Source organism: Thamnophis elegans, chromosome 3 (assembly GCF_009769535.1).
Source record: "Thamnophis elegans isolate rThaEle1 chromosome 3, rThaEle1.pri, whole genome shotgun sequence".
NCBI lineage: Eukaryota > Metazoa > Chordata > Lepidosauria > Squamata > Colubridae > Thamnophis > Thamnophis elegans.
Window position 1 is genome coordinate 99847421 of NC_045543.1, and position 18060 is coordinate 99865480.

An 18060-nucleotide genomic window follows, 5' to 3' on the forward strand; every position below is an offset into this window, starting at 1 on the left:
CCAGACGCTTCAACTCCGGCCTCCCGCAGCAGCAGCAGCAGCAACTCGATATAAGCCAGCCCGAAACGGCCGTCTGCTGCCTCCTCGGAAGCTTTGCCGCAGCAGCTCCTTCTCCCCGCCGGCCTCCTTCTCCGCTCCTTCGGACCCTTCGCGCCAAAAGGCGGAAAGAAGAAAGTCCCAGAAAGGGAGAAGGCAGGGCGGGGGCAGAGCAGCCCTTTGCGAGGGGAGGGGAAGCCAGGACGGCGGAGCCGCCCATACCAGCGCTGGACGGGGGCAGGGCCGGTGCATGTCTCGCCTTAGGCTCCACACAGGACTCGCCGCCGTGAATGAGCGCCTCCCGCCTTCTCCTTCGCCGCCTGCTGCTGCAGTTGCCCGTCTCGTCGCTCAACTCCCCCTATCGGGCCACTCAGGTTCCCTACTAAGGATCTCTCCTCGGGACCGGCTTTTTTTCGGCGGGGATCTCCTCAAGCCGCCTCGTTTCCCTTGTACTTTTCTCTTTGTGTGTGTCCTGTGACTTTCTGTGGTTCGTCCTTCCTCCTTTTCTTTTTCTTTCCTCCTCCTCCGCTTCTCTCGGTGTTTTCCTTTGTTCTTGTCCTTGTTTTTTTTTTTTTTGAAAAGACGCACACGCGCTCGCAGCTCCTCTGTCTACCACTTCGCCGTGTCTTGTGGCGGGGAGTGATGTTCCACGTGGAGATGTTGACGCTGGTCTTTCTGCTGCTCTGGACGTGCGTCTTCAGCCAAGATCCCAGCTCCAAGACGGTGGCCGATCGCTATGCCGTCTACTGGAACAGCACCAATCCCAGGTAAGGGAGGAAGACGGCGCACTTTTAGCACCGGCGCAGTCTTTGAAGGGTTTGGCACCGGCAGCATTGTCGGGGTCCGGTGCTTCTTTCAAAGGGGCGCTTCGGGGAAACGGGGAAACGGACGCTCCCAGCGGCTTTGCGGCCTCAAATACGCGTAAGTGGCTGTCGAGGGGGGGGGGGCGGAACACTTGTTTGTAAAAAAGAGAGCAAACTTTTTCTCGTAACAGTCAGCCCGGGCTGCTCTAAAAAGACCTGGCTTTGGACCTGGCTTCTCTTGGTCATCCATATCGCTTCAGTGACGACTCCAGCTAATTTCCCCCTAATGACCTATTTGTACGGCCGGCAAATATATATATATCTTATTAGATCATCTGTAACTCGCCGGTAAATCACTCGTGAAAGCGAATATAGGTGGGACTCGAAGCGTCTTGAAAGGGTGTCCGGGCGCGCGCGCGTGTACGCGCGATCCTGTGGAGGGCCGGTTTTTGGTTATTTTCTGTTTGATAGGTAACAAATGTTATCGGGGGAAAAAAATCACGCTCGAGAAATTTTGAAGAGGCAGCGCAGCTAGAATTACCGCGGCGCTCTGAGATTATGTCAGTCTGAAGTGTGTTTAGGTTTAAAATATTAAGCTATGTTTATATTTGTAGTCGCCTTGGGCTGCTGCGGGGAGACTCTGGTTACACGTAGCACCTGTTATGAGGTCTCCAGAAAGCAGAACTGTTGCTCTTCCTCCCCGGGCTCAGTTTCTTCTTTGTTTAACATGGTTAGTCTGGAGTAAACTGTTTAAGTCAGACTAAAGGAATAAAGGGAACCACCTCCTGCCTTCCCCAAGGTTTTCAGGGCTTTCAGATGATCCTGGGTCTTGGAGGCTTTCCACAGCAGAATGACTCATGCTGTCAAGAGTATGCATTCATGTGCAGTAGTAGTAGTTGCTGATGTTCTCACAGTGCAAAAGTAAAGTGTCCTGTCTGTAGCTAATGACTTCATGGTGATTTAGCATCATTTGCCAGGGAATGAAATTAAGGCTACTCCGCTATTGAATATATGCGCTTTGTGTCACTGAACAAAACAGCCTCAATATAAAATGTTCAGTTGACATTGTGTAAAAACAACTTTTATGTTGCTTGTTTGTTTTCTTTGCTTAAAAAATAACCAAGTGCGAGTACAAATAAAACTTTTTTGGGGGGGTGTGTGTGTTTCTTAATTCTCCTTTAACAATTGAGTGTTACAGGAGAACACTAGAGTGAATCATGCAATTGGATTAGAAAGTTCTTTTAGGGAGTCTGTCTACCCCTGGCATTTTTCTTGTTTTTCACTAGCTGATAATAGCAATCCTTCCATTGCTTTTAGTGTATAAATAAGGCACCTGAGTGTTGTGTCAGCTTGTTAACATGCAAAGAAGTTGTTCAAATCTACTTCAGTGGGATTTTTGTTTTGCTTTTCTTAAACCTTATTGGACTACTCTAGGTTTATGGATGTTTTTACCTTACGTTAGCTTTGTGCTATGGATTCAGAATACTGTAGCATATTGATTCTGTTGTTGTTGTAGGTAATGTTTTAAAATAGTTTAGTAGTGCTTGCCAAAAACTGTTTTACTGTGTTTGATGGTAGAGAGAAAGTAGACATTGCCAAAGTAAAAAAGAAAAGGTAAAAACTGTTTGTTTTTAAGTACATCAAGCTTAGCTGGCTGTTCATCAAGTTAATTTTAATGTATTGTTTTAAGTAAATTGTTTTAAGTAAAACAATACTTGAGGATTAGCAATGAATAATGTTCCTGTAAGTTAATTTCCTTGATAGTTACTGTTGCATTTATAAACCTTGGCACCCCTTCCCATCTTATTTAAAAAAAAAAAAACTAGTCAAAAATATTTCAACTAAAATCAGACAATTTTGTAATAGGTAGAGAGATCTGGGAGAATTTGTCTTTTTTTGAATGCTGAGTGTTATATCATAGAATAAAAGTAACATGCTGAAATATGCATTTGTCAAAGGTGGTGAAATAATAAACTGAATTTGCCCACTTTGCTTGTGAAAGCGGAAATGTTTGCTGCTTTGAATTTGACCAAATGACTTGCACATGTTGCTCCTTTGCTTAAATCAAAGCACAGTATTAAATGTTTTGTTTCTCTGCCTGTTGTGGTATCAATTAAAATGTAATGTAGTGCAGTACTTCAATATAAATAATCCCTAGGACAGTGAGGTCAGAACTTGAACATTTAAACCAATGAACCCAGAAACCAGTTGTATAAGTGAATACCTTTTTAATGACTGCAAAGAAACAGACATGTATATATGTATTTTAAAATACCAGAAAGTAGTGGGTTATAGAACTTTATCAAAGTAACATGTGGTTGATGGAGTGATACAATTCCCACCATATTGCTGTATTAAAATGTATGAACTAGATTTTCTGGTCTTAAATAGAATATGATAACATTATATATTTTTGCCATATTTGTTCATTCATTTGACCTACTGCAAGTCTTTTTTAAGACAAATTCTAGAATTTAATACATTTAATACAATGTATGTTTTGTCATTGGAAGTTCAAAGCCCATAGTCTAATTCATCATATGAGTTTTAATTAACATGAGAGATATTACTTGACAAGAAGACATTTACATCTTTTGATTCTTATACTGTTAGAATACTCTTCTATGAGGGCTTACTAGTTAAGCTAGAGTGATACATGGGGAATTACCTCTGAGTAAATATTCATAGTATTGCATTGTAAAATCCAAAGCCATTAAAAAAATTAGGATATTGTGAATTAATTTGAATTAAAAAAAGTTCATATAAGGAAAAAAAAGTTTATGTAGAGATTTCTATAATAATTTTGAGTTTATAATGCACTTCTAATTAGAACGTTTACACAAATTTTATATACAGTTAATAGACAGAATTAGATAAAATAATTTAAATGGGACACTCCAATAATCTTCTGAAATTTAAATGAGTGATTATTTACATTTTAATTAATTAAAAATAAAATAATGCTTTGCTTAAAAATAAATATATATACAAACATATGTAAAAATTGCTGACATTTTATTCTGAAATACCTTCGATTATATTTTGGAAATTATATTATGAATGCAAGTCAAGTATTGAAGAAATTATGACTAGATTTGTAATATCGCTAGATGCAGATTTATTCTTCAAAGTTTATTCTTCAAAGATATTCACAATTGTTAGTTCTTAAATGGGTTGCATCATTTGTGCTATGAAATATTTGAAAAATTCTTTTAAAGCTACAGTTGGCATAATAGAGATACTGTTAGGGATCATATGTGGTCCTTAAACTTTAAACACTTTGCACTGATGTTTATGACTGAGAAATCTAGATTTACATATTGAACGTAGAACATCTAAATTCTATTTTCAGATCTTCCAAAGAGATAAGTTTGATACTTTTGAGTATTGAAATATATTTTCCTGGATACTGTGTTTCTAGTTTAGAGATACATTTTGAAAACTTGCAAATGCAGATATATTTTGAGCAGTATTTTGTAAAAATGTATTCATAATTCCATCAAGAATCTTTAAAAAAAGTATAGTCTTTCCATTTATATAATCAGATTAAAATGTAACATGTACGAAACCTATGGCCATTTAAGTGTTTCCAGAACAATATATGGACATGGGTTAAAGTAAAAAAAAAAAATTCCTATGTACTAGAATGATATTATTAACATGCAGTACATTCCTGTGCATGTTTACTAGAAATTTCACCTTCAAGGGGATTTAGTCTCATGTAACAATATTATCCATAGATTCATTAATAGTATTTATCACTATAATTCATCAAAGATGTGAAAAGAAATATGGAAGTATAAAATGACTCGTTCATCAATAGGAAGAAAACTGCTCTTCTTGTTAAAGATATGTTAAAAAGAGATTCAAAGATGACCACAAAGCTATAATAATGAGTGTTCTTGTGAAATGTTTGTCAGTGAACTTAATTAAACTTAAATATATTATTATATTGAGACTGTACCTATGCTACATTGTATTAAGAACTTCAAGCTGAGTATTACCAAGCAGGCTACTTAGAATTATAACTTTTAATAAATTTCATGGTATATTAAAAGCACTTAGTTCCTCATATTGAAAGGCCATTCATAATAATAATATCTTATTGCATGCATTTTTTCTGAATTTTGGATATCACTTAAAGTTCACGACTTAAGATCTTGAAATTCTGTATAGATAAGCAGATTACTCAAGAAGTTTTGTTCCAAATGGTGTAGAATTTTCCCCTAGAAATAAACAGCTGCACAATTGTAGTGTTATTTAAACATGTTTTAAATTTATTTTCATTTAATAAGAATATAATACGCTCTATAATTAAAAATACACATACTTTTAATAAAATATCAGTGATTTTATTTCAGGCTTTCACAGCATAAAATATTGGCAATTAAAAGCTGATGATACCGGTCTCCAGTCCAGGGAATTTCCTATGATTAGAAGTGTACAGGAAAAAGCTTCAGAAGTACATTACAGACTATTTAGTTGGTCTGAAAATTGTTCTCTGTATGCAGTGCTTATCAGTACATACTCTAGCCTTTTGCTTTAGACATTATCCATTCAGTAGCTACATAGACGTTTACATTCATTAGTAAAAGTAAAGCAAATAAACACATCTCTCCTTATACAAATATTCTCTATAGATGTGTTTTAGAATGTAGGATATGGTGGCCTGTTTTATTGTTAGAGACAGCTAGATTTGTTCCTTACAAATTCTTTCTCTTCTTGCAGATCTAACAGTCTGCCAGCTCTGAAACAAATAGAATAAGTCCAACAGACATCCTGGGCTTTCTGCCTGTGTTGACTTGATGAGATGAATGTACACACAAGTACACAGGTGCTGACATTAAGGTTAGGGTGGGAAAAATGTTGTTGAGAGTAGTTGCCTAGTTATAGTTATACTCATACTTTTTAATTATACTGTTAAGTATTTTACATTTTTGTTTAGGAACTTGGAAAAGTTTTAAAAAGTATAATGATTTCGGTGTTTGTGTTTAATGAGAAAACTAAGCAATTCCTTTTACGATAGATCTGAGTTTATAGTTTGGCTTCAGCAGGCCTTTTAACTACTACTGATTACGCATTTTCCTTCCATAAATTATTATCCAATATGTAATAAAATACGTTCCTTGAAATAAAGATTATTTAATTAAAACTAAGAATGATCAGATCTTTCCCGTATAAGCTGATTATATTGTTTTGCAGAGTCAAATGCTTTGTTTTTATTAGTTTTCATTGAATTATTGTTCAGTGCAAACTAATGTTACAGTAGCAAAGTTTGTTTTTTCAGGCTTTTAAAACTCAAATATTGCTGAGAGCAATATAGTGGGATTATAAATCTTTTATCTTGTACATTTTATTCTAGTCTGTATATTCCATTTTGTAGCTGTAAGTTGTAAATGTTAGTTTTATTCAGTCTAGATTGCAGACCTATTATAAAGAATTTGAATATTTGAATATTACAACAACAAACAAATCAAATTACATTCGTACATTAAACATGTTACTTTCCAACATCTAGATTATTAAATCATTTTTACAGCATTACAATTCTAGTGAGGCATATGCCTTTGAGAGCAGTTTCTTTGTGTGTGTGTGTGTATGTGTGTGCGCACGCACACACATGTGCATATATTTCTTCCATTTATGTTCAAATCTGTAGTCATTCAGAAATTAAATGTCAAATTTATAAGACAAATGTTTTTGAAACCACTTTCTGCTGACCTTAGAGCTATTGATTTATCACCCAAATATAACACTCACCACATTCAATATTTCTTGTAGCTAGTCTTAAACTTGGGTATGATTCATACACATTATTCTAAAAGCCACTAGAGATAGACTGTGATTTTAAACAATTGCAAAACAAAGTCTATATTTCTTTCTTATAAAGAAAAGAGGGAGAGAGAGGGAGAGGGAGAGGGAGAGAGAGACAGACTGACTAAGGACCATTGCTAATTAGAATATACCTTGTACTGAAGAAGTTGATTTTGTAGCTAGTGCTGCATTAATCATGTAAATATAATGAGGTATTTGGTTTGATTGCCAAAGAGATCCTCTGTATATCTGAGTTTATAGATCAGTGAAAATGCCCTATGAAATCCTGATTTTTCAGTCATGTGGGAAAATGTGATCAAGTTTTAAAATGTTATTAATAAATGCAGAAAATAAAAACTTGCTTATCATTCTTGTAACTAAAATACATTGTCCTCAGTACCTATGTGCTGCTTGTATAGCTTCGTAGGCAGAACAGAGTGGAGAAAAATGGGCTAGGTAAGAAACAAAGCCATATATCACTTAATTAAAAAAACAAAAGATCACCAACATATATTTAAATTGTATATGCTTGTGGTCGTATTGACTGTGTATACTGGATAAACTTGGCTCAGATGCTCCGACACTAAAGCTTTTCTGCATTCTCCAGTTACAAATATTACATACGTACAAGAATTGTTCAGAGTGCAAATTCTGTTTTTAATGATCTGCAATAACTGAGCAATACCTTCCAATTATTTCTGACTCTATCCAGGGTTAGAATATGCCACCGTATAAATGAAAAACCGTAAAAAAAAATTGCCTACAAATACTTTCAAAAAAAGAGGTTTTTTTTTTTTAAAAAAATAAGCATTTTGGTATGTGGTAAATCTCAAACTGCATGTGTGTGTATGTGTGTATAAAATTTATATTCCACCCAATTTGCCATTGAGAGCAACTATTAGCACATTCATGCATCCATTTGTAAATGTACAAATCGTTCTGGCAAAGAATTGTGTTACTAATCCTTTGATTCCATTTCCAAGAGTAGTTTTCATCTAATTTATTTGTAGTAAATAATTGAATTTTTGAATCTAGTTTATTATGAGTAACAAAAATAGAGAGAAATACAGCAAATGACATATTTAATATTTCATATCAAATCCTAAACTATTGTAGATGTATAAGACTAAAAATTCTATTATAATTTTTATATAAATAAAATTAACGTTCTTTCAAGAGCCCCAGAAAATATTCATGCAGACAAACTATAGTGATGAATCTAATTTTATAAATTTCATTTTCTGTCACTGAAGAACTTAGTTTTTGGTTAGAAATGTGGCTTTAATCAGCTTTTTAACTTATATTTTTACATTGCTACATATTATGTGAGTGAACTAGGCCTATTTTTTAATGCTAAGCAAACATTAAAAATTATAAAATGGTCATAAAATAACATTTCTTTTCCAATCCATTTCTAGTCAGATCTGTTTGCTCAGTAAACGTAACACCCATTTCATTGAATGCTTATAGATTGAAATATGATTCAGATGAACAATATCTGAAAATGGGATTTAACTTAATGTATATGCATTCCCATAGGGTGGGGAAGACCATTTTTGCCAGTTTTTTCTGTCCCCAGACCTTTAGATTACTACTAGGTGTTGGTGAAAGATGGAAGAGGAAGGAGAAATTTGTGAAAAGCTTCTTGTTTTCTTCAAAGATTCTATTGTATGTGTGTGTGTGTGTTATATATGCATACATACATACATACATACACACACACACATATATATATATATATATGAAAGACATATATATTTTAGACCTACCAGTTTTAGAATTATTAAAAGTTTTATAATCTCTTATATGCGTGTGCTACCAACAAATGGTTCAGATTATAATAATGCTTTTTTAACATATGAAATAATCTCTTTTCTGTATTTTTAATTTAAAGCATTCTAAATTTTGATATAAATGACATAACTGAATGAATGAATGAATACATAAAAATAGATTGATAATAAATAGATACATAAACAAACTACCCATACTGTATACAGGATGTATCAAAAGCCCCTCTAAACCAATCAAAATATTTTCTTAATATTTTTTTCAGAGAAAAGGAACATTCATAGGCCATGTATCAAGCAAAAAATACTTAAAACAAAATGGCAACCAATTAGTACTTTTAATATAATTTATATAACAACAGATGAATACATCTAAATATATATCGCACATAGTTTTTTTATTTTAAATTTCAAGATGTTCAGTTGACCATTAAGTCAAAAAGTAGCGTTTATAAATCCTGTAATTGGAAATTGTGGTATATAATGCTAAAATATTTCAAAGAAGGGTTACTTATGTTGTGAGTAAAGTAAAATGTACATTTGAAAGTTTCCAATTAAGGTGAAACAGTTCTTCAATTAATTTGGAAAGCTACTCCACAATTTATTGTTAGAAATAGTTTTAACAAAGGTAAGTAAGTGACAAAATATGTCATTAGTATCACTTTTGTCTTAAAAACCCTATACATTTCTCATACTTATAGAAAGAATAGTATTTTGTAACAAGTGAGTATAGAATGTAGGGTTTATTTATATAATACTTTTTGTAAAGAGGTATTAGTTTGAAAGTAATGATCTGAAACATAAGTAAAACTTAAAGTGAAATATAAGTAAAACACAAAAATGCCATCAAGTTTTAATTCTACATCTGCTTAGATGGGAGAAACACAATGAATTCATGATTGCATACTTATAAATGGACCAATGTAAGGTTGTACTGTAAATGAAGACTTGCATATCCTTCGGGATATGATTTGGAAGAAGGGCGTTGGAATTTGGGATTGCGCAGCAACACCTCTTTGCTATAATTTCAAGCATCTTGGTTTTTTTTAGGCTTTGTAATGGAGCTTTAAGAAATTCATTCATTAAAATTTTATGTGACTCCCGAAAACATTTTTTTTTTGCATTGATATGTGAAAATATATATGTTGCTTTATTTATTAGCATACAGGTACTGTGCAAGCATAAGCTCTGAAATATTTCTTCCAAGTCATAGTTCTAAACCAAAAAATGGCAAACTATATCATTCGTTCATTCATTCATTCATTCATTCATTCATTCATTCATTCAATTTCTACCCGACTCAATCAAGTGACTGAGCCGTAAATTCTAAAATTCTAAAAATAATAAAAGTAATAAAGCAATAATGTAATTTGTTTGTTCCTAACCATGTTAGAATTCTAGGGCAGTTCGTCGAAGAAAACCTTTGTAGAATAATTTTATTTATTGGTGAAAACAAGGATTCATAATATTTACAAGAAAAAGTATTTGTTGCTTTGCTTCATATATTTTGTTAAAAAATGAAATTTTTGGAAACTGATATCAGTTTTTTGTCTGTGTGCATTTAAAATTTTGTTAAATGCATTTATTATTGGTAAATTCATTCAAATCAGGCAAGCCAAGAACATTTCCATGCAAGGCAACATCATTCTTTATTTGTTTACTCTTGTTGGTTCAGTGCATTTTGCCATTCTTTAGCAACTTGGCTTATTAAAAATTAGTGATCCATCACTAAGAGGGATACAGTAGTAGTGTTGCTTCTTAGAGGAATTTTGTGCCAAGCAACAAGAAATAATAGCAATACAAGAGCTGCCAAACGCGTGCCTTCTATTTCCTAATTAGGCAACAACTAGAGGAACTGACATTGTAGGAAGAGGCAGTTTCTTCTACATATCGAATAAAAAATACAGAAAGGAAACAAAAGGAAGATAACAGTCAAGTATTAGCTACCACTGTTTATAAGACTTTTCCATCAGTTCAGTCTGAAAAGCAGAATAGATCTTTGGGTTTATAATATAAAAGTTAGTGATGCTTTCAGTTACTCAAACATATTAATAAGTAACAGCTTCAGCAAAACATAAGGACGAAAGATATAGTCCCTTCCTCCCAATTATGTGAGCAATGACATATGTAAAGTAAAGCAACATATCAATATTTCTGCTAGCCATGGTTGCCAATAAACTCCTGGCACAGACTTTATCACAGTTGTGATGCCGTAATTAGCACATTTTCTTAATATGTACAGTGGGAAAGTCAAGAGTTACAACTGTCATGGGATTTTTCTTTTAACCCTATTACATTGCTAGTATTTTTGTTTGGCATTTAAGAAAAAAAATCCAAGATAGAAAACATGTAGATTGTATTTTTTAAAAAGCTGTTAAGAAAAAATAATCATATGATTTATAGTTTCTAGTTCAGTGTTTCTCAACCTTGGCAACTTGAAGATGTCCGGACTTCAACTCCCAGAATTCCCCAGCCAGCATTCGCATTTGAGAAACACTGTTCTAGTTATTTATGTATTTACTCAGATTTGTACGTTACCTCATTCTATAGAATCTAGGTATATATTACAGGTACAATAAAGATGTGAAACTGAAAACAATCTATATTAAAATGAAATAGTAATCAAAACATTGAATCATCCATTCCCATATATCAGCCTAACTAATCAACCACTGCATAGCATAACGTTATTTCTAGAAGGTTTTGTAGAAGAGAAGCATTTAACTTTTTTTTTCTCTATGTAATAGGGAGTAAGTCACCTTGATTTGGGGGTGCAAATTATACCAAATCTGTCTTGTTTCTGAGGTCCCACTTATCTATTTTTCTTAATTAGGAACTCTCAGCGGTCCCCAGTTTTAATTTAAATTTAATCAGGGTAGTTGGACACAAAGATATTGTGGACCCAACCAATTTAAGATATTACAAGGAATCACCAGTACCTAGAATAACTTGATTAATGCAGCTCCCTGTGTAGAGGTATTAGATGACTTTGCCAACTTCTAACTGATACAGCAGCTGTTTTCTTCTCCAGTTGCAGCATCAGAGTGGCCTTTGTTTTTTAATCAAATTATGGTAATTTTTGAATGATAACTTAATGGTATTTTCTTCTCTGTGTGTATCAAGTCAATTATACTTTCTATTTTATTTATAATACAAAAACATACTTCAATCTCATAGCTGTGAAGAAGTAGCATCGAATTCTGAGGGCTAAATCAAAACGTTGCTTAGTTTACTAATCATGCAATTGTAAATTGTTTTTTTCCATATCAGAATTCAGGAATGTTGGCATCCATGTAACACATGCAGTATTACATGCATGTAAGAGACTGTCTTCTTCTTTCCACCACACAGAATTATATTCCCTTCAGTTTTAGCAGGGTTTTGAGTAAGCTTCGATATATGCTGAACCTTTAGAAGACGTGTTTTGGAAAACGCATGATTAATACAATAAAGCTCTTTTAATGCTCTTGTACCAATTCTATCTCTTTCCACGCATGTTGTAAAGGATTGCACTGTGATATTTTTACAGATTGCTGAAAGTTACAATCCTTAATTAAATGTTTATCTATTTATTTAGCTAAGTCCATTTATTTGATATCTGCTTATCTAAGATTAAAAAAAGTATTTATTTTAATGGAACTTACTTTTGCATTGTTATGTATCGGATTCAGACAATGTATCCATGTATCGGTCAGTTCATTTTATTTTCCAGCTGCAGGCTTTATGTAACATGAAATACCAGCATAAGAGGCCAGTGTGACTTGTGTTTGTTGATCGCTGATTTTCTGGGTGTACAAATTGCCATTGTAGAAAAATAGGTAGGACAATAAAACCCAGAAACATCCAGAGTCTTTTACGTTTTCTCCATACAAAATGTTATTTTGTAATTGAACTCTTTATTTTCAAAGGTAAGATACCTGCAGAACAATATTTGCATGTACATAGGAATTTAGCTATATTTTTGGTAATAAAATAAATAATTTGCATAAATTTACTTAATATATTTTATCTCCTATTTTAATTATTGACTGCTACATTTATTATGTTTCTTAATTAAAAACTTTTTTGCAAAAGATTATTTTATATAGTATAAATGTGCTAATCTCATACTATAATACATTCTATAATACAATAATTCATTCATTTTGTTTCAACAGATTAACAGAATTATTATTTTAAAGTCTATAGCTAAATAGCTGCTTTGGGTATGTGCAAGTTCCAAATCCCAAAATAAATTCATTAACAGTATAAAATAAGTAATCAGTGAAAACGTAAACAAGTTGGGATTTTATAAACTTAACATTGAAATCCTAGGCATGTTTAAGCAAAACAAATTCGTATTGTTTTCAGATGAGATTCACTTTCTAGTAAACATGTTTAGAATTTCAACCCATTTTAACTGCTTCCACATTGCAGACATTATATGAAAACAACACCAGTTAAATCAGCTTAGTTTTTGTATAAATTTGGTTTGCATTTGGAAAGTTATTTGTTAAAATAAATAACTGTTCTGATTGCATGGACAATATGAGATCTAACGTTTTAAAACTGGTGTTTTTACAATACAGATTAAGAACTTTTGTGCTTGCAAATTGGATACTTAACAGATTCTCCCTTGGAATACATAGGTATTTTTAAAAAAATGCAAACTGAGCTAATAGGGATTGAAATCCATGCCATGTCTTAAAATAGCCTTCACATGATAAGATTTGATCTGGATTACATTTTCCATACTTAAATTTAAAAATATGCAGTTGTACTTCATAAACAAAAAGCAATATTCAGTTTGACCTTAAACTGTTTGTTGCAAGCGTAAAACTCTAGAATAGAAATTATTCTTAATTAAAAATAAACAAACATATTTCTTATATATTTTACACATTTTGGTACCAAGCCCGTATGTAAAAATTTGATACCAAATTTTGGAGTTACGTACATAAAATGTTGAGGATGACATGGAGTATATGAGGAGGAGTATATGGAGTAAATGATTTATATACTTTCATTTTTATGATCTTCTAAATTGGGATTAGCATTGCTGGAACCCTCTGAAATTGGTGCAAAATTGGTGCAGTTGCTGTATAATGGCACTGGATTTTGATAAGAAAACAAACAATAATTTTAAAAAATCTGATGTATTAAGCTTTGATTAAGATTTGGATAAATGTTTATAAAGCTCCCAAGTTCACAAGCGAACAAAGTCCCAATCTTCAAAACAATCTCTTCTTTTTGTATTAATTTCAACAAAAGAAAAGAAAAGAAAAGAAAAGAAAAACTTGGACATTGATTGCCAAAAAGTTGCAAAAGCAATTCTGAAGGGAATAATTTTGCACATATTTTCCCTTTTGGTTCAATAATCATTAAGTTCCAAAAATATATATAAGATGGTAGAATCAGAACTGGAAGCTAGTGCTCTTCAGTGCATAGTTTGGGAATTGCTTTGTATTTTCTAAAAATTAAGATAGTAAAATAGAGTAGAATAGAAAGCCTATGGGCTACCATAATTCAAAATAGGATGTAACCCAATTTTTAAAAAGCTGATTTAATGCAATCTTATAGTCATCCCTGACAGCCTTCACTATTAATAACTAAAAAGCACTGTGTTAATGTATTTATTTATTTATTCTTTTGCTGCTAGGTCTGGTAATCATCTTGTTTTATAATTTACATACATATGTACATACATAAAATTATCCCTCCTCCTTAAGCAATAAATATTGCATAGTGCATATTTGGGCCTAAAGTATAATTGTGACTATTGAACAAATATTGCTACAATTATTTTATGATGAAAATTATATAGTATGCTATCAGAGGATTTATTATGTCACATACTATAAAACAATTCTCATTATAGAAATTAAGCAATTCTTAAATACTATTTTATATTATTAAATAAAGAAATAGTTCATAGGTTAAGCAATTTCTTTCTTATTATCCAATACCTAAGCCAATATTTCTAATTTCAGGAGGGATTTTGCACTAATATACTTATTGGTTAAACGGTTGTTTGCTGATGGACTAATTAGTGTTTAGGTGAATTGGTTTTACCTTCTTACCTAGGGAAGGTGTTTTTCAAGTAATTAAAAATTTCTTAAAAAAGAAAAGTGCAGGTGAAGAATTTACTATGTTAGATCTTTCTCCATTAATCTTGAAAGTATTCCTTCACCATTGATAGCTGGTACAGAGTTAAAGTTGTAAGTTCTTGAGATCTTTGATATTAGGTATGCTCAATTCAGAAAAGATCTGAACTTTTCAGTAACTTCAGTGCATAGATACACCTAAAAAGGATATTTGAACATCTCTCAATGCCTTTAATAATTATAAAACCCAGCGCCATGAATTACAATCCTTTTTATTTATTATTTATTTAATATTAATTAATTTATGTTGTAGCAGACTTATTTATTTTATTTTCTGCAATATCAGAACAATGTGAAAATTATACAGGTTAAATTGTGTAGAATTTAAAGCACATTCTTTTTAATGGGATTTCCAAGGCATATGGGGCTGGATAATTTGAGGAACAGCGTCTCTCCAAATATTTCTATCCATAATATTAGGCCTGGCAGAAAAGTCATGATCTGGATCCCCTCTACTTCAGAATGTAGTCTGACAGCGCCCAGGAAAAAAAAAACATTTCTGATGTGACTTCTTTCTTTGGAACATTCTCCTCCTCCTGAGATTAGATTGACCCTGACCCTGCTTACTTTTCACAAGGCTTAAATACATGGTTTTGTCACTAAGCTTGGAAATTTGGATCTGTAATAGACCCTTTAGAAGAATTGGATTAATTGCTATTGCTATTTTTTTGTTTCTTAGCTGCTGATTGCATTTGTATGGTTTTTATATTGTATTTTTGTTCTCATATGATTTTTAATACTTACAATTGTCCGTAGGCATGCATTTGAGACGGATGGCTATGTAAGTTGAAATAATAAATGATTTTCTGATAAAAATATAAAAGTTTCATATTTCATAAATCATAAGGTGATTTGTTTTAACATTTGATTTTTTTAGTAACTTTATAAGGTTCCTGCATCATAGCATTTTCTTACAATTAGACTTTTATCCCCAGTAAAATATATAACATATTCAATTAGTATGCTATTATAGAAAGGATATGTATCCAATTTTTCTCTATAGCCACATATTACTTCTGTTATTCCTATGCATTATAAGAGTAATATGTTCAAATTTTAGATCAATTGTTCAAGGTGATTTCTTCTATAAACTTTGGCAGTTTGGTATTTTAATCTGTTTGGCAAAGTTCCCTAATTAAAAAAAATAATTAAATAATCATTTAATTTATTTATGTTATCATTAGAATAATTACCTAAATCTTCCATTTCATTGTCCATCTTACTTTTTTTATACCTCTCCCCTTATTTTTTTCCTGAACCTTTTTCTTCATTGGTGATTTGTCTATATTTTGTTTATATTTTCATTTGCAATAAGATACATTAATCTTAGATCTAATTATATATTTTTCTTGGGGGTATTTGTATACCAAATCTAAACTGCTGCAAAATACTGACAGGGTCTGTGAGCTAAATTCTTTTCATATATATGTTCAACTATTTAAAAAGCCAATTGCTTTTCCTTAGTCACACATCACAGCCAAGATTGAAGTATGCATCTGTTAGGAAAAAGTAATGGTGGACATAAAACACCGAACACGGTTGAATTCCATTCTACTCTATTGAGAAGAAATGGATATCAGCATTAAGAAGGGTAATAACTTATAATACACTTTTGAAACTTTGAATGCTTTAGAAATAGATTACTCTTTCTGTAATGGAATATAAATATGTATCTAAATTTGTGGCCTATCTCACATTTTTGACTTTCTTTAGTAAGTGGCAGCTTACGTTTCTCATGATGAAGGATCAGAAATAGGAAAATTGAAGAATAACCTGGAAGAATGCACTGGAATGATACCGCCTCTTCCCATCCCATAAACAACAGGCTGACACAGCCTACCCTTTAGAAAAGCTATTAAGACCTACCCAATAGGTGCTTTCTCCAAAAGACAACTGGAGTTTCTTGATTTTTTTCTTTGAAAATATTTCGATTCTTATCCAAGAAGTTTCTTCAGTTCTAACTGATTTGTAGGGAAGAAAAAAAGCCCAAGAAAGTCCTGTTGCCTTCCTTTTGGAAAAATCACCTTTTCCCATCAATCATCCATCAATCATGGCATGGATGATTGAGAAACTCTAGACTGTTTAGACCTGTTTTTTCCCACAGGCATTTGGATCCAATTGAGTGGAGTCCACTTTTGATTGTTTCATTATTGTGCCAAAATAGTACAGGTTTTGGGGAAGGAAGAATTTTTCTGCTTCCCCTTATCATCATATAATCTAGATTGCTATCTAGCTGCATTTATTAAAAAAAGTTTTATTCTCTGATTTACAGTGTTTTCTATAGTTGCAATCTTACATTGATAGTACCTTTTGTCTTTTAGTTCAGCTCATTCATAGAATGTTAACATAAAATAATTACCTTTCCGCTGTATTTATTTAAAGGAGAATATTGCATGTACGAAATTGGTTTGTGTTTAATAAATGAAGTTGAGATACATGTAATAACTATACATTGATCTTTTTCAGTTGTACATTTGAGTATTTCTAATCATGTACATGCATAAACAAATACTGGTAAAGAAATCATCTTGAAGTGATAAAACATAGAACTCTAGTGCTAGTTTTTATTCTGCTTAAAATAATACTTTGACTTAATGTTAACACAGCTTCCTAAGGTGCAATATTAAGTACTTTTTGTATTACTACAAAGCGTGAAAAATTACAGTATTCCAAACCATGAATGTTTTTATACAATATTGTATATGGCTTATTAGTTATCTAGTTATTAGTTATCTTGAGTATATTGTGGGCTAGTTGCTTTTCTTCATAAAAAAAAATAAAAACGGAATGAATTGAATTTATTATAGAAATCAGATTTAAATAGCCTATGTTTTGATGATAAACTCTACAAAGAAAATCAACAAATAATACAAGTATTATGGGGGCTTATTAAGCATGAAAAATTGTAGTAAGGTATTTGAAAGCATGTTGAAGCAGTTTGGAATTACTCAACCAGCAGTAGTTTCAATTTCAGATTATTTTAATCAGCTCCCTGAATTAATCAAAATAGATCATATAGTTTTCCTGTGAAATTTAACTTTGTTAAATTAGTTTGCTGAAAATGATGATAATGAATTATAAAAAAGATAGGACACATTATTTCAAGTAACCTATATATGGGTGTATTAAATAATACATCCATAAAATAATAAATATGAACAAAGGTAATTATGCCTTTGAATAGCATATTTATTTAATTCAGTCATTTGTTTAATATTATTTAATACAGTTGTGCATGCTTTGAAAACTAATAGTATTTTGTATTAGACAGTGCAGCATCTCTCTTCTCTTCATTAAAGTGACCTAGTCCTTTTTAGCTTCTTCATAAGTCTTAAAATAGATAGCATTCTTGAAAGGAAATTAACCAAAAACATTAGTGTGAGTCTTCAAGCAGCAGAATACCAAGAACTCTGTCTGTCTGTCCATCATATATCTATCACATTAATATAACCACCAATCTTACTAAAAGGATGG

General features: G+C 32.2%; 1 protein-coding gene across 1 annotated transcript in view; it reads left to right on the plus strand.

The window, feature by feature from the left end:
* The first annotated feature begins 335 nt into the window (after positions 1-335).
* The window catches only part of EFNA5 (ephrin A5), a 212205-nt gene continuing 194480 nt past the window's right edge, over positions 336-18060 (plus strand). The window contains exon 1 of the mRNA XM_032212656.1: positions 336-803. Within this exon, the coding sequence (XP_032068547.1) occupies positions 679-803 (125 nt within the window). The 5' untranslated portion in view covers positions 336-678. The remainder of the gene's footprint in view (positions 804-18060) is intronic.